This window comes from Nerophis lumbriciformis, linkage group LG11, assembly GCF_033978685.3.
Source record: "Nerophis lumbriciformis linkage group LG11, RoL_Nlum_v2.1, whole genome shotgun sequence".
NCBI lineage: Eukaryota > Metazoa > Chordata > Actinopteri > Syngnathiformes > Syngnathidae > Nerophis > Nerophis lumbriciformis.
This window is the reverse complement of record NC_084558.2, coordinates 1,293,252-1,317,049: the sequence shown is the minus strand read 5'-3', so window position 1 is coordinate 1,317,049 and position 23,798 is coordinate 1,293,252. Positions and strand designations below refer to the sequence as shown.

At 42.0% G+C, this 23,798-nt stretch overlaps 2 protein-coding genes across 3 annotated transcripts; both read right to left on the bottom strand.

The window, feature by feature from the left end:
* Window positions 1-3: 3 nt before the first annotated feature.
* Window positions 4-11,490, bottom strand: LOC133610932 (putative nuclease HARBI1). The gene is made up of 2 exons (XM_061967701.1): window positions 10,532-11,490; window positions 4-914 (listed from the first exon to the last, which is right to left on the bottom strand). Exons 1-2 carry the CDS (start codon window positions 11,220-11,222, stop codon window positions 520-522), a joined length of 1,086 nt encoding a protein of 361 aa, XP_061823685.1. The 5' UTR covers window positions 11,223-11,490; the 3' UTR covers window positions 4-519.
* A 4,607-nt stretch (window positions 11,491-16,097) lies between these two features.
* On the bottom strand, window positions 16,098-23,719 carry pigp (phosphatidylinositol glycan anchor biosynthesis, class P). 2 transcript variants are annotated; one of them, XM_061967707.1, is made up of 5 exons: window positions 23,608-23,719; window positions 22,963-23,047; window positions 18,237-18,309; window positions 16,391-16,509; window positions 16,098-16,301 (listed from the first exon to the last, which is right to left on the bottom strand). In XM_061967707.1, the coding sequence occupies exons 2-5, from the start codon at window positions 23,042-23,044 to the stop codon at window positions 16,189-16,191; spliced, it is 387 nt and encodes a 128-aa protein (XP_061823691.1). In that variant the 5' UTR covers window positions 23,045-23,047; window positions 23,608-23,719; the 3' UTR covers window positions 16,098-16,188. The 2 variants fall into 2 exon arrangements, with proteins under 2 accessions (XP_061823691.1, XP_061823692.1); XM_061967708.1 differs by having other exon boundaries at window positions 23,634-23,702.
* Window positions 23,720-23,798: the final 79 nt, after the last annotated feature.

The following is a 23,798-nucleotide window of genomic DNA, read 5'->3' as shown; positions in this document are numbered from 1 at the left end:
AGCTCATGTGATATATGAGAATGACAGACGCTGAGAGTTCCAGGTGAAAGTTTGAATTAGAAGGCCTTCATGTATTTTCCCACTAGCCCCCCCAAAAAATCCTGAATACTTGTCACGGTAACAAAAAGAAAAGCACTTTTATCTCGATTTGCACCAAAATGTAGTATGTTTCTCTATGGAAAGTGTATTCCTGTTGTAGATTACGCTATGCTACTACTTCTTTTAGATAATATACATTTAAAAAATTGTGTACAATGTATAGGTAATAGTTTACTTATTTTCTTATTGTTTCCATCTTTGTAGTCAATGACCTGTAAATAAACCTAAAAGCACTTTTAAACGCTCTACATTCCAGCATCAAGGCTAGATTTTGAACACCATACTTCCACTGCTTATTTAAAATACAATAAAATGGGGGCGTTCAATGGATTAAATGTATTGGATTAGGTGTACCTAATGGAATGTCTGGTGAGTGTCGGCCTTTTGTGTGAAAATCCAACATTGTCCTCCTGCTGGATGTTATTCTGGTTCTCCTTGACCGGGTACAGTACTGAAGCTCGATTCGATGAGTTCCTGCCGAGCTCTCAAGCCGTCGGGGTTGATCACCGCCGCCGACCCCTGGCAAGGATTCCTCGGCTGAGGGTCTTCAAATTTCTCCTCCCCGGGCGGCAGGGGCACCGAGAACTTCTTGGCGATGTTGTGCAAGACGCAGCAAGCCTTGACCACATTGGTCAACTTGTCCAGCGTGAAGCCGAGTTTAGTCAAGCACCTGAAGCGCCACTTGAGGGATCGCAGCGTTGTCCGCGTCACGCTGTGGAGCTTGGCGTGGGCTTCATTGAAGCGGATCTGAGCGTCGCTTTTGGGGTCCGACACGGGAGTCAGGACGCGTTTGCTCAAGTGGTAGCCTTCGCCTCCTTTGAACGGATAGACAAGAAAGGGCAATTAACAGGAAGTCAGAGACCATAAAAACAAAATATGTTGAACAACAAATGAGTGGCCGGTAGATGACTACAATGTATCCCCCGGCTTTGTACTAACACAGTGGTTTGATCGAACCCTAGGGGTTCGGTGAGTCGGGCTCAGGGGTTCGTGTAAATACAAACTTTTCCCTATCGGCGTATTACGGATACGGCAACAGCTGACTGATTTGCAGGTGTGTAATTTGTTGTGAGTTTATGCACTGTGTTGGTTTTGTTGTTTGAACAAGGTGATGTTCATGCACGGTTCATTTTATGCACCAGTAAAAAAACATGGTAACACTTTAGTATGGGGAACATATTCACCATTAATTAGTTGCTTATTAACATGCAAATTAGTAACATAATGGTTCTTAACTAGTCATTATTAAGTACTTATTAATGCCTTATTCGGCATGGCCTTATTATAACCCTAACCCTCTAACCCTAACCCTAACCAAATAACTCTAAATTAAGTCTTTGTTACTTAGAATATGTTCCCCATACTAAAGTGTTACCAAAAACATAAAAGTTTGTCTTGAATTTGAAAACATTTTTTATTTTTATTTCACTAAAGAAGGGTTCGGTGAATGCGCATATGAAACTGATGGGGTTCGGTACCTCCAACAAGGTTAAGAACCACTGTACTAACATGACAGCAAGCATTAGTGGTTCAAATCCACGCAGTGTCTAAAAAAGCTTGCATGTTGGGCTAATTGGAGACTTTAAATCAGTGGCGTCCAAACTTTTTTCAGTAAAGGGCCGCACACATAACAATTGAAGTATCCGAGGGCCACTTGGTTCATATATTAAAGATACGATAACAGATACAATGTAGGTCAATCAATATATGCTGAAGAAAACATCTACATCTTAGCGCTGTGTTATAGAGTACACTGTTAAAAAAAAAAATCTAGAGATTTTACGTAAAAAAACTGGCAGGTCAGTCGAAAACATTTTTACGGTGGTTTTTACACTGAATAACTAAAGTAAATAACAGTACCACTTTTTTATTACGGTAAAATTCTGGCACCTCAGCTGCAATTTTTTTTAACAGTAAAATCTACTCTTTTTACAGTGCATTACTATGAATGGGAAAAATAGTACCACTTATTTTTCACAGTACAATTATTTACAACTGTCAGAATTGTACCGTAAAATCCACTTCTTCTTTTTTTTTACAGAGTAACAAAGCAAATTAGTGTAACATCTAATGCATATTTATTATTATTAGGGCCCGCAATGGCCCATTGCAAAAGGACTCCCGAAGGGAGTCCTTATGCAATGGGACATAAGGACCTATTGTTATTCTAAGGTTTTATTATTCTTTATTATTATTATTCTTCCGCCGCCTCTTTGAGCACTAATTTGACCCACTTAACATGCTTCAAAACTCACCATATTTGACCCACTCATCAGGACCTGCGAAAATTGTCTTTTAATAAAAAAACCGAACCGCAAAAATGTAAAATGCGCTCTAGCGCCCCCTAGAAAAAAAAAAAAAACAGACTGCCTGTAACTCCCACTAGGAAGGTCGGAGAGACATGAAACAAAAACCTCTATGTAGGTCTGACTTAGACCTAGTTCTCATAATTGTATGTCTTCGGGCTAAAATCAACAGGAAGTTGGCAATTCCCCCTTCAAGACAAAAAAGTACTAAAAACAGTCACTTTTGCCTCTTTGAGCTGCAATTTCACCCCCTTAACATGCTTCAAAACTCACCAAACTGAACACACACATCAGGACTGGCAAAAACTGTGATCTAATAAAAAAACCTAACCCCAAATTCAAAAATTGCGCTCTACAGCAATTTTTTTAATAAAACTGATAAAAAACTGCTCCTCGGAAGAAAAAAATTACAAAACTGCCTGTTACTCCCACTGGGAAGGTCGGAGAGACATGAAACAAAAACCTCTCCGTAGGTCTCACTTAGACCTACATTTCATAAACTGACTACCCCCAGCAAAAATCAACAGGAAGTTTGCTATTCCCCCTTCAAAACAAATTTTTTGTAAAAACCAGTCACCTTCCTTCAAAAACAAACTCCTCTGAGCGCGTTTGTCGTTTCGCCTTCAAACTAACACAGGAGAGACATTGAACCCTTGTGATTACAACAACAGAAGCGCTTTTTAATTAACTGCTCCGGTTTTGATTTTATGACCCTTCAAAGACCCGCTGCGCTGATGCTGCTGCAATGCTGTTTTTTTAAGATGGCTGCTTAAAAGCAGGAAGCACCAACGTGCCCACACAATGCAGACAAGGTAGGTACACTAGACAAAAGTCTTGGGACACTTCAGACTAAAAGTAGACAAAAGTATTGGGACACTTAGGACTAGCACCTGCCAAATACGCGGGCCCGTCCAACGCTGCTTGCAGCTTTAATTTAGACTAAAATTGTACGTATTATTTACTAATATTTTTATTCCACCAACTAAAACAGTGTACCTTGTTGGAGGTACCGAACCCCACCAGTTTCATATGCGCATTCACCGAACCCTTCTTTAGTAAAAAAATAAAAATAAAAATGTTCAAATTCAAGACAAAGTTATATGTTTTTGGTAACACTTTAGTATGGGGAACATATTCTAAGTAACAAAGACTTAATTTAGAGTTATTTGGACACTAGGGGAACATATTCTAAGTAATAAAGACTTCATTTTGAGTTATTTGGTTAGGGTTAGGGTCAGGGTTAGAGTTATAATAAGGCCATGCCGAATAAGGCATTAATAAGTACTTAATAATGACTAGTTAAGAGCCAATATGTTACTAATGTGCATGTTAATAAGCAACTAATTAATGGTGAATATGTTCCCCATATTAAAGTGTTACCATGTTTTTTTTACTGGTGCATAAAATGAACCGTGCATGAACATCACCTTGTTCAAACAACAAAACCAACACAGTGCATAAACTCACAACAAATTACACACCTGCAAACCAGTCAGCTGTTGCCGTATCCGTAATAGGGAGAAGTTTGTATTTACACGATGAGTTGGGTGTGTTTTGACCTTCGCCGAACCCCTGAGCCCGACTCACCGAACCCCTAGGGTTCGATCGAACCCAGGTTAAGAACCACTGAACTAAAACCTTTTTGAGGGCTTTAGCACACACAAAAACATACCATATCTTGTAAGTAATATGTACACATGTAACATTTGATCTTTTATTAAATGTTCTGAACCAGGATGTGTTTATTTTGTCCTTCGAATGTGTCGCGGGCCAATAAAAAATGAGTTGCGGGCCGCAAATGGCCAAAACATTTGCTTTAAATTGTCCATACGGTTGTTAGTCCGTTTTTGCCCTGGGATTGGCTGTTGACTCATCCAGGATGTACCATGCCTCTCTCGCCCAAAGTCAGCTGGGGTAGGCTCCAGCTTACCCTGTGACTATGATGAGGACAATCAGTGTAGACCAGGTCTGTCAAAATCCTTTTTTTGAGGGCCACCTTAATTGATGTGGCGGACCACATTAAATGACCTGGCAAACCACATTTAAATATCTCTATAAAAGAATCACATTCTTTAAACATTTTTAAAAAGCGTTTTAATCTCAATTTATTGCGACATTATGCTTAGCACATTTAGCATACCTTATGGTTGAGGAATTTACATTAGTCGCATAATTTTGGTCGTCACCTCTGTATGTATGATGAGATTACCGCAGATCTTCAAGATGCAACCTTTTAATCAAATTTGAATAATAGGATATTGAGACTGATTTGGTGGATTTAAAGATTCCTTTATTTATATATGAAATTGGTATTTGGTGGGTAGTTTTTGAAATGTATTGTATTATACTGTATTTTGTATATTATATGATGATGTATATTTAACTGTGGGTCCCTGTCCATAAGCTGTGTGCTTCTAGGGATGACGGACTCTGATATTAACAAAATAAACAATAATGAAATACAAAACTATGTCGGTCTGTAAATAAATAAATAAAACAAATAATGTGGCGGACCAGATTAAATGACACGGTGGACCACATTGTGACGTGGCGGACCACGTTGAATAATGTGGTTAAATGACGTGACGGACGATGATGAATAGAAATTATGTGATGGACCACACTAAATGACGTGGTTAAATGACGTGGTTAAATGACATGACGGACCACGTTGAACGATGTGGCGGGCCACACTAAATGATGTGGTTAAATGACGTGACGGACGATGATGAATAGAAATTATGTGGTGGGCCACACTAAATGACGTGGTTAAATGACGTGACGGACCACGTTGAATGATGTGGCACACTAATTGACGTGGTTAAATGACATGACGGACCACGTTGAACGATGTGGCGGGCCACACTAAATGATGTGGTTAAATGACGTGACGGACGATGATGAATAGAAATTATGTGGTGGGCCACACTAAATGATGTGCTTAAATGATGTAACGGACCACGGTGAACGATGTGGTGGGCCAATTTAAATCATGTGGTTAAATGACGTGACGGACCACATTGAATGACGTGGTGGGCCACTCTAAATGTGGTTAAATGACGTGACGGACCATGATGAACGATGTGGCGGGCCACACTAAATGATGTGACGGACCATGATGAATAGAAATGATGTGGTGGGCCCCTCTAAACGATGTGGCTAAATGATGTGGTTAAATGACGAGATGGACCACATTGAATGATGTGGCGGGCCACACTAAATGATGTGGTTAAATGACGTGACGGACCACATTGAATGATGTGGTGGGCCACTCTAAATGTGGTTAAATGACGTGACGGACCACGTTGAACGATGTGGTGGGCCACACTAAATGATGTGCTTAAATGATGTAACGGACCACGGTGAACGATGTGGCGGGCCAATTTAAATCATGTGGTTAAATGACGTGACGGACCACATTGAATGATGTGGTGGGCCACTCTAAATGTGGTTAAATGACGGGACGGACCACGTTGAACGATGTGGTGGGCCACACTAAATGATGTGCTTAAATGATGTAACGGACCACGGTGAACGATGTGGCGGGCCAATTTAAATCATGTGGTTAAATGACGTGACGGACCACATTGAATGATGTGGTGGGCCACTCTAAATGTGGTTAAATGACGTGACGGACCACGTTGAACGATGTGGTGGGCCACACTAAATGATGTGCTTAAATGATGTAACGGACCACGGTAAACGATGTGGCGGGCCAATTTAAATCATGTGGTTAAATGACGTGACGGACCACATTGAATGATGTGGTGGGCCACTCTAAATGTGGTTAAATGACGGGACGGACCATGATGAACGATGTGGCGGGCCACACTAAATGATGTGACTGACCATGATGAATAGAAATGATGTGGTGGGCCCCTCTAAACGATGTGGTTAAATGACGAGATGGACCACATTGAATGATGTGGCGGGCCACACTAAATGATGTGGTTAAATGACGTGACGGACCATGATGAATAGAAAATGATGTGGTGGGCCACACTAAACGATGTGGTTGAATGACGTGACGGACCACGTTGAACGATGTGGTGGGCCACACTAAATGATGTGCTTAAATGATGTAACGGACCACGGTGAACGATGTGGCGGGCCAACTTAAATCATGTGGTTAAATGACGTGACGGACCACATTGAATGACGTGGTGGGCCACTCTAAATGTGGTTAAATGACGTGACGGACCATGATGAACGATGTGGCGGGCCACACTAAATGATGTGACGGACCATGATGAATAGAAATGATGTGGTGGGCCCCTCTAAACGATGTGGCTAAATGATGTGGTTAAATGACGAGATGGACCACATTGAATGATGTGGCGGGCCACACTAAATGATGTGGTTAAATGACGTGACGGACCACGTTGAACGATGTGGCGGGCCACTCTAAATGTGGTTAAATGACGTGACAGACCACATTGAATGATGTGGTGGGCCACACTAAATGTGGTTAAATGACGTGACGGACCACGTTGAACGATGTGGCGGGCCAAACTAAATGATGTGGTTAAATGACGTGACGAACCACATTGAATGATGTGGTGGACCACACTAAATGTGGTTAAATGACGTGATGGACCACATTGAATGATGTGGTGGGCCACTCTAAATGTGGTTAAATGACGTGACGGACCACGTTGAATGATGTGGTGGGCCACACTAAATGATGTGCTTAAATGATGTAATGGACCACGGTGAACGATGTGGCGGGCCAATTTAAATCATGTGGTTAAATGACGTGACGGACCACATTGAATGACGTGGTGGGCCACTCTAAATGTGGTTAAATGACGTGACGGACCACGATGAACGATGTGGCGGGCCACACTAAATGATGTGATGGACCAGGATGAATAGAAATGATGTGGTGGGCCCCTCTAAACGATGTGGCTAAATGATGTGGTTAAATGACGAGATGGACCACATTGAATGATGTGGTGGGCCACTCTAAATGTGGTTAAATGACGTGACGGACCACGTTGAACGATGTGGTGGGCCACACTAAATGATGTGCTTAAATGATGTAACGGACCACGGTGAACGATGTGGCGGGCCAACTTAAATCATGTGGTTAAATGACGTGACGGACCACATTGAATGACGTGGTGGGCCACTCTAAATGTGGTTAAATGACGTGACGGACCATGATGAACGATGTGGCGGGCCACACTAAATGATGTGACGGACCATGATGAATAGAAATGATGTGGTGGGCCCCTCTAAACGATGTGGTTAAATGACGAGATGGACCACATTGAATGATGTGGCGGGCCACACTAAATGATGTGGTTAAATGACGTGACGGACCATGATGAATAGAAAATGATGTGGTGGGCCACACTAAACGATGTGGTTAAATGACATTACGGACCACGTTGAACGATGTGGCGGGCCACACTACCGTAAATGATGTGGTTAAATGACGTGACGGACCATGATGAATAGAAATGATGTGCTGGGCCACCCTAATGATGTGGTTAAATGACGATGATGTGACGTACCACATTGAACGATGTGGCGTGCCACATTAAATCACGTGGTTAAATGACGTGACAGACTACATTGAATGATGTGGTGGGCCACTCTAAATGTGGTTAAATGACGTGACGGACCACAATGAATGATGTGGTGGGTCACTCTAAATGTGGTTAAATGACGTGACGGACCACATTGGTGGGCCAAACTAAATGATGTGGTTAAATGACGTGACGGACCACGTTGAACGATGTGGCGGGCCGTCTAAATGTGGTTAAATGACGTGACAGACCACATTGAATGATGTGGTGGACCACACTAAATGTGGTTAAATGACGTGACGGACCACATTGAATGATGTGGTGGGCCACTCTAAATGTGGTTAAATGACGTGACGGACCACGTTGAACGATGTGGTGGGCCACACTAAATGATGTGCTTAAATGATGTGACGGACCACGGTGAACGATGTGGCGGGCCAATTTAAATCATGTGGTTAAATGACGTGACGGACCACATTGAATGACGTGGTGGGCCACTCTAAATGTGGTTAAATGACGTGACGGACCATGATGAACGATGTGGCGGGCCACACTAAATGATGTGACGGACCAGGATGAATAGAAATGATGTGGTGGGCCCCTCTAAACGATGTGGCTAAATGATGTGGTTAAATGACGAGATGGACCACATTGAATGATGTGGTGGGCCACTCTAAATGTGGTTAAATGACGTGACGGACCACGTTGAACGATGTGGTGGGCCACACTAAATGATGTGCTTAAATGATGTAACGGACCACGGTGAACGATGTGGCGGGCCAACTTAAATCATGTGGTTAAATGACGTGACGGACCACATTGAATGACGTGGTGGGCCACTCTAAATGTGGTTAAATGACGTGACGGACCATGATGAACGATGTGGCGGGCCACACTAAATGATGTGACGGACCATGATGAATAGAAATGATGTGGTGGGCCCCTCTAAACGATGTGGTTAAATGACGAGATGGACCACATTGAATGATGTGGCGGGCCACACTAAATGATGTGGTTAAATGACGTGACGGACCATGATGAATAGAAAATGATGTGGTGGGCCACCTAAACGATGTGGTTAAATGACATTACGGACCACGTTGAACGATGTGGCGGGCCACACTACCGTAAATGATGTGGTTAAATGACGTGACGGACCATGATGAATGATGTGGTTAAATGACGTGACGGACCATGATGAATAGAAATGATGTGCTGGGCCACCCTAATGATGTGGTTAAATGACGATGATGTGACGTACCACATTGAACGATGTGGCGTGCCACATTAAATCACGTGGTTAAATGACGTGACAGACTACATTGAATGATGTGGTGGGCCACTCTAAATGTGGTTAAATGACGTGACGGACCACAATGAATGATGTAGTGGGTCACTCTAAATGTGGTTAAATGACGTGACGGACCACATTGGTGGGCCAAACTAAATGATGTGGTTAAATGACGTGACGGACCACGTTGAACGATGTGGCGGGCCACTCTAAATGTGGTTAAATGACGTGACAGACCACATTGAATGATGTGGTGGGCCACTCTAAATGTGGTTAAATGACGTGACGGACCACGTTGAACGATGTGGCGGGCCAAACTAAATGATGTGCTTAAATGACGTGACGAACCACATTGAATGATGTGGTGGACCACACTAAATGTTGTTAAATGACGTGATGGACCACATTGAATGATGTGGTGGGCCACTCTAAATGTGGTTAAATGACGTGACGGACCACGTTGAACGATGTGGCGGGCCAAACTAAATGATGTGGTTAAATGACGTGACGAACCACATTGAATGATGTGGTGGACCACACTAAATGTGGTTAAATGACGTGATGGACCACATTGAATGATGTGGTGGGCCACACTAAATGTGGTTAAATGACGTGACGGACCACGTTGAACGATGTGGCGGGCCAAACTAAATGATGTGGTTAAATGACGTGACGAACCACGTTGAATGATGTGGTGGACCACACTAAATGTGGTTAAATGACGTGATGGACCACATTGAATGATGTGGTGGGCCACTCTAAATGTGGTTAAATGACGTGACGAACCACATTGAATGATGTGGTGGACCACACTAAATGTGGTTAAATGACGTGACGGACCACGGTGAACGATGTGGCGGGCCAATTTAAATCATGTGGTTAAATGACGTGACGGACCACATTGAATGATGTGGTGGGCCACTCTAAATGTGGTTAAATGACGGGACGGACCACGATGAACGATGTGGCGGGCCACACTAAATGATGTGACGGACCATGATGAATAGAAATGATGTGGTGGGCCCCTCTAAACGATGTGGTTAAATGACGAGATGGACCACATTGAATGATGTGGCGGGCCACACTAAACGATGTGGTTGAATGACGTGACGGACCATGATGAATAGAAAATGATGTGGTGGGCCACTCTAAACGATGTGGTTGAATGACGTGACGGACCATGATGAATGACATGACGGACCACATAAAAGGAAGTGGCGGGCCAGATCAGGCCCCTGGTCTTGAGTTTGACACCTAGTCAATGGATGCTTCCAAGAAATAAACCATCCTCACATCCTCACCTATCACCCAGTATTGTCCATAGAGTTCATCCTCGATCTCCCGCCCTCTAAAGGAGGTGCACCACAAGTCCTGGTCGCTGGTGCTGCCCACGCAACACTTCTCCACACTCAGGATGTTGCCGTCCAGGTCACAAATCATCTGGCTCACCACCGACTTGTAGCCCAGCGCGTTGACGTATTGCTGACGTACCAACTCCGACCAGTTCTTGTCATGCGTGGATGTTCGGATGTGGAAGTGAGTGGGCGCCAGCACGCCCAGGACGTCGGGGATTCCGCAGAACTCCTCCGCCATGTGCGCGATGTCCACTTTGGCTTTGCGCGTCTGCGGGAAGGAGATGAACTGATCCGACATACCGGCGACCACCTCGGACACCGTCCACACAATTTGCCGGCAGTCCGTCTTCAGGTCGAAGCGCCTCAGGAGGGAGACGGCGGAGGCGCCGAGAGCGAAGAAATTGAGCGTGATCATGATCATGATGTCCACGGAGGAGGGCGTGAGCATGTATTGCTTCATGCGGACACGCACGATGTCCGCCACGAACTCGATGCAAGCGCGCGTTAAATGGAACATCTCGAACAAAGTGTCGTCGTCGTAGCAAGCAAAGCAGCTCTTGGACTGCGAGTCCACTTCTTCCTCGTGTCCCAGGAGCTCCGCCTGGACTGCGAACCACACTGGCAGGGCGTCGGACATGTTTTCGCCGCTGCAGCTTGAAATAGAAGCTTCAAAACAACAAAATAAATTGAAATAGAAGCTTCAAAACAACAAAACAATTCAACAGTCTGTGGTCACCCGCTGCTACTGACGAGTACCGGAAGTGAGCTTTGTTTACTTTTTTTTTTTCGTGGAGTATTGCGCTTAGAAACGTTCGTTACCGCCCCCTAGTGTAGATAGAGAGACACGTTATTCATCTCCCAATTTATTGTTTTTATTTTCATTTTAACAACCTTTATTTATAAACTGCAACATTTACAAACAATCGAGAAATAATAATAATCAAAATAAGTACAAAAACAGTACAAATAAGCGCCAGGGGGTTGTAAACTCAATAAGGAAGCACTGGCTTCCTGTGCACTTAAGATGTGACTTTAAGGTTTTACTACTTACGTATACTCTGTCACAAACCTGGGGGTAAAGTTTGACTCAGATTTTAAATTCGAAAAACAAATCAGCAGAGTCGTTCAAAAAAGCTTTTATCAATTACGCCAAATAGCGAAAGTGAAACCGCTTCTATCAAGACATGATCTTGAGAAATTAATCCACGCTTTTATCTCGACTCGTCTTGATTATTGTAATGCCCTGTATGTTGGCATTAGCCAGGCCTCCCTCGCCCGCCTGCAGCTCGTGCAGAACTCTGCTGCTCGTCTGCTAACACAGACCCGCAGACGTGAGCACATCACCCCTATTTTAGCGTCCCTTCACTGGCTCCCTGTGCGTTACCGAATACATTTTAAACTCCTTTTATTTGTTTTTAAATGTCTAAACAACCTCGCGCCAACCTATCTCTCCGACCTCCTTCAGCCTTACTGCCCCACCCGATCCTTAAGATCAGCCGATCAGCTGCTGTTGACGGTCCCTGACACAAGGCTGAAGCTTAGAGGTGACAGAGCTTTCGCCGTTGCTGCTCCCAAGCTCTGGAACGACCTACCCCTGAGTGTTAGACAAGCCTCCTCTCTTCCTGTTTTTAAATCTCTCTTAAAAACATACTTTTATTCCATGGCTTTTAACACTGAGTGATATCCATCCTGCAATGGCGCCCCATAATACACCTGCTGTGATCCTGTTTTTATGTTTTTATGTTTTTATTCATTCTATTTTAATTATTTATTTTTTATCGTGTTCTGTTTGTGTTGTGTTGTGTTTGCTCGGTACTCGTTTTATCTTTTAACCTGCTCATTGTACAGCACTTTGGCTACCCCTGTGGTAAATTTTAAATGTGCTTTATAAATAAAGTTGATTTGATTTGATTTGATTTATAAAATACTGCACGGTCTAGCTCCGTCCTATCTTGTCGATTGCATTGTACCATATGTCCCGGCAAGAAATCTGCGTTCAAAGAACTCCGGCTTATTAGTGATTCCCAGAGCCCAAAAAAAGTCTGCGGGCTATAGAGCGTTTTCTATTCGGGCTCCAGTACTATGGAATGCCCTCCCGGTAACAATTAGAGATGCTACCTCAGTAGAAGCATTTAAGTCCCATCTTAAAACTCATTTGTATACTCTAGCCTTTAAATAGCCCCCCTGTTAGACCAGTTGATCTGCCGTTTCTTTTCTTTTCTCCTCTGCTCCCCTTTTCCTTGAGGGGGGGGCACAGGTCCGGTGGCCATGGATGAAGTGCTGGCTGTCCAGAGTCGGGACCCGGGGTGGACCGCTCGCCTGTGCATCGGCAGGGAACATCTCTGCGCTGCTGACCCGTCTCCGCTCGGGATGGTGTCCTGCTGGCCCCACTATGGACTGGACTCTTACTATTATGTTGGATCCACTATGGACTGGACTCTCACAATATTATGTCAGACCCACTCGACATCCATTGCTTTCGGTCTCCCCTAGAGGGGGGGGGTTACCCACATATGCGGTCCTCTCCAAGGTTTCTCATAGTCATTCACATCGACGTCCCACTGGGGTGAGTTTTTCCTTGCCCTTATGTGGGCTTTGTACCGAGGATGTCGTTGTGGCTTGTGCAGCCCTTTGAGACACTTGTGATTTAGGGCTATATAAATAAAGATTGATTGATTGAGATTGATCAATGTAATGATTGAGGCTAGCTGTCCGAGGTAAGATGGCTACAACGTTGCTACGCTGGAGAATGATTGGTCATATGAAAAATGCTCAGAGCCAATCAGAAAGGAGGGGCTGTCTAAGCATACCTGCCCCCAAAGTGCCAAAAAAAAAATGACAGCGCGAGGAGAGATGCCAGGAGTACACAGAGAGCGCACAGACCGAGACGGCGCGCGCGCAGAAAGGCACCGCGCGCGCGCAAAAAGACACCACGCGCGCGCAAAAAGACACCACGCGCGTGCAAAAGGGTGTCACGCGCGCACAAAGTGGAGAATCAGCGCGCGATAACAGTTTTTATGCGCTTGGATTTTTGGCACTAATGTGACGCCATATCTTTCCTCTCAGATTCAGACAGGACTGAGCAGGTGATCAGAGGACCACTGTCTATTAAGGAGAACTTTTCATTCCCCAAACGGCATGATGGCCCAAGTTTTCATTATCATTATACCTACAGACAGCTAGTCAATGGGGAAAAAGTCAAGCGTAGCTGGCTGACTTATTCAAGAAGTAAAGATGCAGTCTATTGCTTTTGCTGCAAATTATTTTCCAAAAAGTCCTTAAAACTGGCAGCCGAGGGACAGCGGGATTGGGTCAACATAGGTGCACTGCTGAAACAGCATGAAAACAGTGAAGATCATTGTAGCAACATGGTGAAATGGAAGGATTTTGCCTTGCGTCTTTCAAAGGGGAAAACTATTGATGAATTTAACTTCAGTAGACTGCGCTCTCTTTGTACAAAGTAAACATTAAATATGAACAATTAACTAAAAATGTAAACTAGTAATTAAAGACTAATATGTACAAGACTGATGAGACAAGATGACACTTTTACTGTAAATACAAAGCTTTATCACTTGGACTGTTCAACCCCAGGCCACTCTTGTAGCTGAATGTTTTCTACATTTTAAGATTAGGAACCATATGTGGCACTCTGGACATCATTCGTTCATTCATTGGTATTATTTATGTTCTTAACTGGGCCACCCCCATATCTTTATAAATGACATGTCATTTGTAAAGACATGCCAGGCTGACAATAGGATCATGTAAACAACACTGCCAGAGCCGCAATGACTTTATAGTAGGTGTGTGAATGATCAACAATCAATATTATTGGCAGAAATAGAGGGCCCCAAAATCAAATTTTGCTTAGGGCCCCATGGAGGCTTGGGCCGGCACTGTATATATGTATGAAATACTTGACTTGGTGAATTCTAGCTGCCAATATACTCCTCCCCTCTTAACCACGCCCCGCCCCACCCCTGACCACGCCCCCCGACCTCCACCTCCCGAAATCGGAGGTCTCAAGGTTGGCAAGTATGTATTGCCCACACCTGCTTTGTTTTCGCAATCAAGACTATTTAACTTGTGCGTACGCTATCCTTCTTTGTGGGGACATTGTTCAATGTTTCAATCAATCAATCAATGTTTATTTATATAGCCCTACATCACAAGTGTCTCAAAGGGCTGCACAAGCCACAACGACATCCTCGGTTCAGATCCCACATAAGGGCGAGGAAAAACTCACAACCCAATAAAAGACACTCAGATCTTGTTTCTAGCCGATACTACATAAAAAATAACGTAAAATAACGCAGTAACGCATCATGTAGTAAGGGTAACTGAGTTACTGAATATAAAAATGAATGCGTTAGATTACTAGTTACCGCCAAAACTAACGGCGTGAGTCCCAACACTGGTCGTGACACATTATCTGTATGCAATATTGGCTGCATTCCTCAGTTGTTTGTGTACCATGTTGTTCCAGACCACAGCAAACATTACCTAGCTTGCCAAAGATTGTAATAAATCTATTAAAAGAAGACAGCTTGGAAGGGTAGAAACACACAGGGCCATGCAAGGAAAAAAACATTTACAAAAATGAATAAAAAGTGTTAAAAATGGCATAAGACGCTTCAGAATAAACAAAGCTAAAAAATATTTTTTTAAATAAACACACCCAATTCTGGTTATACTGGAGAATAGTATACACTGTACTATAGTGTACAAAACAATGTTTTTCTACATAACATACATTATATTTCAATTCCACATTAAATTATGTTAAAATATTTCGTACAAAACATTACATATTTAAGCTTGTTTTTTCACACTTTATTTTCGACCACAATTACGCATTCTAAACAATTCAAACAAAAATAAGATACTTTATTCATTTCCCAAGATTGCATTTCCAAAACAATATTGTCATCTGAAAACACAATATGAAAATATTGTTTTTAATGAAAACACAAACAGATTGTTTATTTAAAAAAAAAAACTTACAGTAACTGACACTCACCCCTAAATATAATGTAATTTATTTATTTATTTTTGTATTTATTTTACAGGGACAATACAATTAAACATTGCTACCCATTGGTAACCGATGTCAAAGTACGTAAGACTTCTAGCCACAGGCTAATTTGCAACCCATGTCCCTCGTTAGGCTTTTTTTTTAAAGTTGAGAAAAGTGTAAAAAACATACAAAAGGATTAAGAAAAGTACAAAAATAAAAACACATTGAAAATAATTGGCCCCATATGTCCATGCTACTATTATTATATATATATATATATATATATATATATATTTTTTTTTCTCTGAGGAACTAGAATGACTCAAACAACTGGCAACAAACTGTGTTTTATCATACTCGGCTAATGAAGATGAGATTTTTAGTTGACAAAAGTCATTTTGTGTCTAATTTGTCATTCATGAGATGTGAGTTAAAATGTTGAAATACATCGAAACAAACGGCCTTGTTAGTAAAAACAACACACTGAACATATAAAGAATATATAATTTTATTAAAAAACATTTAACCATTGCACAACTTTTCCAGTCACGTTTCCTCCATCCAACAAAAACAAACGTGTTCATCATTTAGACGACAAGTAGAACATTTTGTTGACTTCACTGATGGGCACGTCTTTCAGTCTTGGTATTTGGCCCTTCTGGGGGACTTCATTCACTTGGCCTCTTGCATATACATCTGAAATATTCCATAAGGATGAGAAAAGAGACTTCTATTCCATACATTTTCGATTTTATTCCACAATTAAAAGACATAGAGACTCATACCAGTAATGTTGTCAAGAGAGTCAAGTGGAGCCGTGTTGTACATGTTCACTCCGTAAAGCATCACCACACAGATGGTCAATGCGACCAGCAGGTAGATTGGCACAGCCAGTGCCCAATATCTACAAATCAAATCAAATCAAATCAACTTTATTTATAAAGCACATTTAAAATTTACCACAGGGGTAGCCAAAGTGCTGTACAATGAGCAGGTTAAAAGATAAAACGAGTACCGAGCAAACACAACACAACACAAACAGAACATGATAAAAAATAAATAATTAAAATAGAATTAATAAAAACATAAAAACAGGATCACAGCAGGTGTATTATGGGGCGCCATTGCAGGATGGATATCACTCAGTGTTAAAAGCCATGGAATAAAAGTATGTTTTTAAGAGAGATTTAAAAACAGGAAGAGAGGAGGCTTGTCTAACACTCAGGGGTAGGTCGTTCCAGAGCTTGGGAGCAGCAACGGCGAAAGCTCTGTCACCTCTAAGCTTCAGCCTTGTGTCAGGGACCGTCAACAGCAGCTGATCGGCTGATCTTAAGGATCGGGTGGGGCAGTAAGGCTGAAGGAGGTCGGAGAGATAGGTTGGCGCGAGGTTGTTTAGACATTTAAAAACAAATAAAAGGAGTTTAAAATGTATTCAGTAACGCACAGGGAGCCAGTGAAGGGACGCTAAAATAGGGGTGATGTGCTCACGTCTGCGGGTCTGTGTTAGCAGACGAGCAGCAGAGTTCTGCACGAGCTGCAGGCGGGCGAGGGAGGCCTGGCTAATGCCAACATACAGGGCATTACAATAATCAAGACGAGTCGAGATAAAAGCGTGGATTAATTTCTCAAGATCATGTCTTGATAGAAGCGGTTTCACTTTCGCTATTTGGCGTAATTGATAAAAGCTTTTTTGAACGACGCTGCTGATTTGTTTTTCGAATTTAAAATCTGAGTCAAACTTTACCCCCAGGTTTGTGACAGAGTCGCTGAGATACGGGGTCAGAGTGCCGAGGTCAACGTTGGGGGAGGGAGAGCGACTTGGACCGAACAACATAACTTCTGTTTTATCTTCATTTAGGCTCAGGAAGTTAGCTGAAAGCCAGACTTTGATGTCGTGCAGGCAGTCAATAAGACGTTGAACCGTGTTATTTTGTGCCATGGGAAAATAAATCTGGCAATCATCGGCATAAAAATGAAATGCAATACTGTACTTCCTAAAAATAGAACCAAGGGGGAGAAGGTAAAGCGCAAATAAAATTGGGGCAAGGATTGAGCCCTGGGGGACCCCATGTGGTAAAGGAGCTGTGGACGACATAAAACTGTCTACTTTTACACAAAAACTCCTGTCGGTTAGGTACGACCGGAACCAGTTGAGGGCGGCGCCCTTAATGCCCACACAGTTCTCAAGACGAGTGATTAAGGTGGCGTGGTCGACGGTGTCGAACGCAGCAGACAGATCTAAAAGCACCAGGACAACATATTTACCAGAATCAGTTGACAGGAGGATATCGTTAAAAACTTTTAGAAGCGCTGACTCTGTGCTGTGGAGGGCTTTAAAACCGGACTGGAACAGCTCAGTGATACCATTATCCTCTAAGAAGGGCAACAACTGACTGTAGACAACCTTCTCTAATATTTTGGAAATGTATGGAAGATTAGAGATAGGTCTGAAGTTAGAGAGGAGAGAGGGGTCGAGGCTGGGTTTTTTAAGTAGAGGTCGTACCACTGCATGTTTAAACTCTACTGGAACTATTCCAGAAGAGAGGCTACTATTGATAATGTTACAAGACAGGATGTAAGAAGTAATGAATGTAGCGATAGGTCAAAAAGACTGTTGTATAAAATACTTACTTTTGAGGCCAGTAAGTGAGTCCAACTGAATGGAGCCACTCCTCTGGGATGTATGCCCAAACACAATACAGAACTATGCAGAGAGTAAAGAGATATTTCAGGGCAAATAAGTTGTAGTTCATAGTACACAATTTACATACCTAGGAGTAACATTGGACTCAGTCCTTTCTTTCAAAAAACATATCAAAATGATGTCCTTGACAGTTACATACTGTATAATAAATGTAAGTTTAATCAAATAAGGAAGTATTTCACTGATGAAGCTGCATTGCATGATCTTTTTCTCACATAAGTTATTGTATAACTAGCTGGTCTCTAACAGGTGTAACAAATCTAAAACCAATAGAATCACGCTACAAAAAAGCATTGAACACTTTTGCTTACAATCACTGTAATATTCTTTCCAAATACTATCGACTCAGCTTTGATCATTAAAAAAATGCCTGTTTAAAATGTGTATTTTTACTACCATGAATTGATTTACGTGGACCCCGACTTAATCAAGTTGAAAAACTTATTCGGGTGTTACCATTTAGTGGTCAAATGTACGGAATATGTACTGTACTATGCAATCTACTAATAAAAGTTTCAATTAATCAATCAATCAATCATGTGGATTAGCAACTGGAACATCTACATCTCCTATCACAAGGAGAGACTGTGAGGTCCCTGCCTGAAAAAAAACCTCTTGGTCAAAAACTTTTTTCTCTCACTAGGGATGCTTACTGTGGAAGTTTACCTACAGCTTTGCTGTATTCAAAAGTCGATTACAGGACTGGTTCAAAAGTAAACACATTTGTGATCACACAAATAAACACAATGATAAAAGGTAATTTAATAAAGGTCATAATATCAGCACGTAGACATAATTTTTGACAATTTTGACATTTTATTCGAACTATGTGCAATGCATCAGGGCACTTTATTGTTGCGCTGTGCAATGCAATACATTCCTCTTTTGTTTGATTTTATTGTTTTAAAGTAATTACTTTTTTTTTTTTTTAACTCATCTATTTACCTGAATGTTAAGGAGTCTGTGGTGGTGGTGATGCTGACCTTTCTCTCTGTTTTATTAGGGCCCGCAATGGGACATAAGGACCTATTGTTATTCTAAGGTTTTATTATTATTCTTTATTCTTCCGCCGCCACAACAAACTGTAATTTGACCCACTTAACATGCTTCAAAACTCACCATATTTGACCCACACATCAGGACCTGCGAAAATTACCTTTTTTTTTTAAAAACTGAACCCCAAAACTCAAAATTGCGCTCTAGCGCCCCCTAGGAAAAAATAAAACTAGACTGCCTATATCTCCCACTAGGAAGATCGGAGAGACATGAAACAAAAACCTGTATGTAGGTTTGACTTAGACCTAGTTTTCATAATTGTATATCCTCGGGCAAAAATCAACAGGAAGTTGGCAATTCCCCCTTCAAGACAAAAAAGTACTAAAAACAGTCACTTTTGCCTCTTTGAGCTGTATTTTGACCCCCTTAACATGCTTCAAAACTCACCGAACTGAACGCACACATCAGGACTGGCAAAAATTGTGATCTAATAAAAAAACCTAACCCCAAATCTCAAAATTGTGCTCTTGAGCAATTTTTGAATAAAACGCACAAAAAACTGCTCCTCGGATGAAAAAACTGACATAACTGCCTGTAACTCCCACCGGGAAGGTCGGAGAGACATGAAACAAAAACCTCTCCGTAGGTCTCACTTAGACCTACATTTCATAAATTGACAACCCCCAGCAAAAATCGACAGGAAGTTTGCTATTCCCCCTTCAACACAACATTTTTGTAGAAAACGGTCACCTTCCTTCAAAAACGAACTCCTCTGAGCGCGTTTGTCGTTTCGCCTTCAAACTAACACAGGAGAGACATTGAACCCGTGTGATTACAACAACAGAAGCGCTTTTTAATTAACTGCTCCGGTTTTGATTTTATGACCCTTCAAAGACCCGCTGCGCTGATGCTGCTGCAATGCTGTTTTTTTAAGATGGCTGCTTAAAAGCAGGAAGCACCAGCGTGCCCACACAATGCAGACAAGGTAGGTACACTAGACAAAAGTCTTGGGACACTTCAGACTACAAGTAGACAAAAGTATTGGGACACTTAGGACTAGCACCTGCCAAATACGCGGGCCCGAACAACGCTGCTTGCAGCTTTAATTGTTTTTGTTATTGTTATTTGATTGTATGTGTGTACCAATCTTTCTGCAAACTACAGGCGGAAATTAACTTTTGGCTAAAACCTGACATTTAAGTATTACGTTCCTTAATATGTGCTGTCCGTATTGTATATCAAGAATTGAAAATAAAATTGATTGCAGAAACTACAGTGCATTCAAACTGTATCATTTCACTACTCGACAGCACACTTTCCTTTCAAGCCCACATAAACAGCATTACCCGGTCTGCTTACTTTCATCTACGGAACGTTAATCGTCTTCGCCCATCCCTTACCACACATACTGCTGCCATACTAGTCCATAGCCTGGTCACCTCTCACCTGGACTACTGCAACTCTCTCCTGTTTGGTCTCCCTCACAAGTCACTTCACAAACTTCTGCTTCTCCAGAACTCTGCAGCCCGGATAAATCACCAGAACCCCTTCAATCCAGCACGTCACCCCTGTTGTGCAGCAACTCCACTGGCTACCCATCAAACATCGTATCCACTTTAAAATAATTCTCCTCACTTTCAAAGCCATCCATAACCTCTCTTACCTGATCCATGTTGCCACGCCCTCACGTTCCCTAAGATCCTCTTCATCCATCCACCTCACTGTCCCTTTATTTAAACTGTCCACCATGGGTGCCCGAGCTTTCAGCCGCTCTGCCCCACATCTTTGGAACTCTTTGCCACCAGACCTTCGTAACTTACAAACCCCGTTTCCATATGAGTTGGGAAATTGTGTTAGATGTAAATATAAACGGAATACAATGATTTGCAAATCATTTTCAACCCATATTCAGTTGAATATGCTACAAAGACAACATATTTGATGTTCAAACTGATAAACATTTTTTTTTTGCAAATAACCATTAACTTTAGAATTTGATGCCAGCAACACGTGACAAAGAAGTTGGGAAAGGTGGCAATAAATACTGATAAAGTTGAGGAATGCTCATCAAACACTTATTTGGAACATCCCACAGGTGAACAGGCAAATTGGGAACAGGTGGGTGCCATGATTGGGTACAAAAGTAGATTCCATGAAATGCTCAGTCATTCACAAACAAGGATGGGGCGAGGGTCACCACTTTGTCAACAAATGCGTGAGCAAATTGTTGAACAGTTTAAGAAAAACCTTTCTCAACCAGCTATTGCAAGGAATTTAGGGATTTCACCATCTACGGTCCGTAATATCATCAAAGGGTTCAGAGAATCTGGAGAAATCACTGCACGTAAGCAGCTAAGCCCGTGACCTTCGATCCCTCAGACTGTACTGCATCAACAAGCGACATCAGTGTGTAAAGGATATCACCACTTGGGCTCAGGAACACTTCAGAAACCCACTGTCAGTAACTACAGTTGGTCGCTACATCTGTAAGTGCAAGTTAAAACTCTCCTTTGCAAGGCGAAAACCGTTTATCAACAACACCCAGAAACGCCGTCGGCTTCGCTGGGCCTGAGCTCATCGAAGATGGACTGATACAAAGTGGAAAAGTGTTCTGTGGTCTGACGAGTCCACATTTCAAATTGTTTTTGGAAACTGTGGACGTTGTGTCCTCCAGACCAAAGAGGAAAAGAACCATCCGGATTGTTATAGGCGCAAAGTTGAAAAACCAGCATCTGTGATGGTAGGGGGGTGTATTAGTGTCCAAGACATGGGTAACTTACACATCTGCGATACATACAGGTTTTGGAGCAACATATGTTGCCATCCAAGCAACGTTACCATGGACGCCCCTGCTTATTTCAGCAAGACAATGCCAAGCCACGTGTTACATCAACGTGGCTTCATAGTAAAAGAGTGCGGGTACTAGACTGGCCTGCCTGTAGTCCAGACCTGTCTCCCATTGAAAATGTGTGGCGCATTATGAAGCCTAAAATACCACAACGGAGACCCCCGGACCGTTGAACAACTTAAGCTGTACATCAAGCAAGAATGGGAAAGAATTCCACCTGAGAAGCTTAAAAAATGTGTCTCCTCAGTTCCCAAACGTTTACTGAGTGTTGTTAAAAGGAAAGGCCATGTAACACAGTGGTGAACATGCCATTTCCCAACTACTTTGGCACATGTTGCTGCCATGAAATTCTAAGTTAATTATTATTTGCAAAAAAAAAATAAAGTTTATAAGTTTGAACATCAAATATCTTGTCTTTGTAGTGCATTCAATTGAATATGGGTTGAAAAGGATTTGCAAATCATTGTATTCCGTTTATATTTACATCGAACACAATTTCCCAACTCATGTGGAAACGGGGTTTGTAGACTCAATATCCCTCTTCAAATCAAGACTCAAAACACACCTATTCCTGACTGCTTATTCATTGTAATCATCTTTTCTTCTCTATCTTTGTTGTTATTATTGTTGTTTTTATCCAATTTGATTTTATTGTTTTGATTTTGTACGGTGTCCTTGAGTGCCCAGAAAGGCGCCTTATGAATAAAATGTATTATTATTATTATTATTATCACCTAATGTAGTGGCACAATTATGGGCAGGCTTGGAATGCACTAAAACAGTGAATAGAGGAAAAATAAAAAGCTTACAGAAGCCAAACTGTGAGCCGAGGAATAAAACAAAGCCATAGATGGCTCTCTCTGGAAGAGGAGACGGAGAGTTTACGACCATGACCTGCAAAGACAATTACAAAGACGTTAGATGACACACAGCGACTATCAAAAATGAACATGAATTGATTAACGTGGACCCCGACTTAAACAAGTTGAAAAACTTATTCGGGTGTTACCATTTAAAGTTAAAGTACCACTGATTGTCACACACACACACTAGGTGTGGCGAAATTATTCTCTGCATTTGACCCATCACCCTTGATCACCCCCTGGAAGGTGAGGGGAGCAGTGAGCAGCAGCGGTGGCCGCACCCGGGAATCATTTTTGGTGATTTAACCCCCAATTCCAACCCTTGATGCGGAGTGCCATTTTTATAGTCTTTGGTATGACTCAGCCGGGGTTTAGTGGTCAATTATACGGAATATGTACTGTACAATCTACGAAGAAAAGTTTCAATCAATCAGTCAAAAAACAATCACAAACACTTAAGTGATTCATTACGATGAAAGCGATTATCGACTCAATGTATTTTACGAAATAGTCCAAAACAACAAATGTATCAAAACATAATCGATACCAAATCCTAAATAATCTTAATATGGACCGAAAATCCAAACAAACCTGTCTTTTTTTAGGGATTCTCTTACATCATTTTCACCTGCAACAGTATCGTCATTCGATTTGTTATGCCTACTTATGTCCACGCGTATCTATGCACGACGGGGAACGTGTGCCAATCAAAGGTTCCTAATTTACAATTAGCATCACATTTAAATGGCATTATACATTTTACCACGGGTATTATTATTATA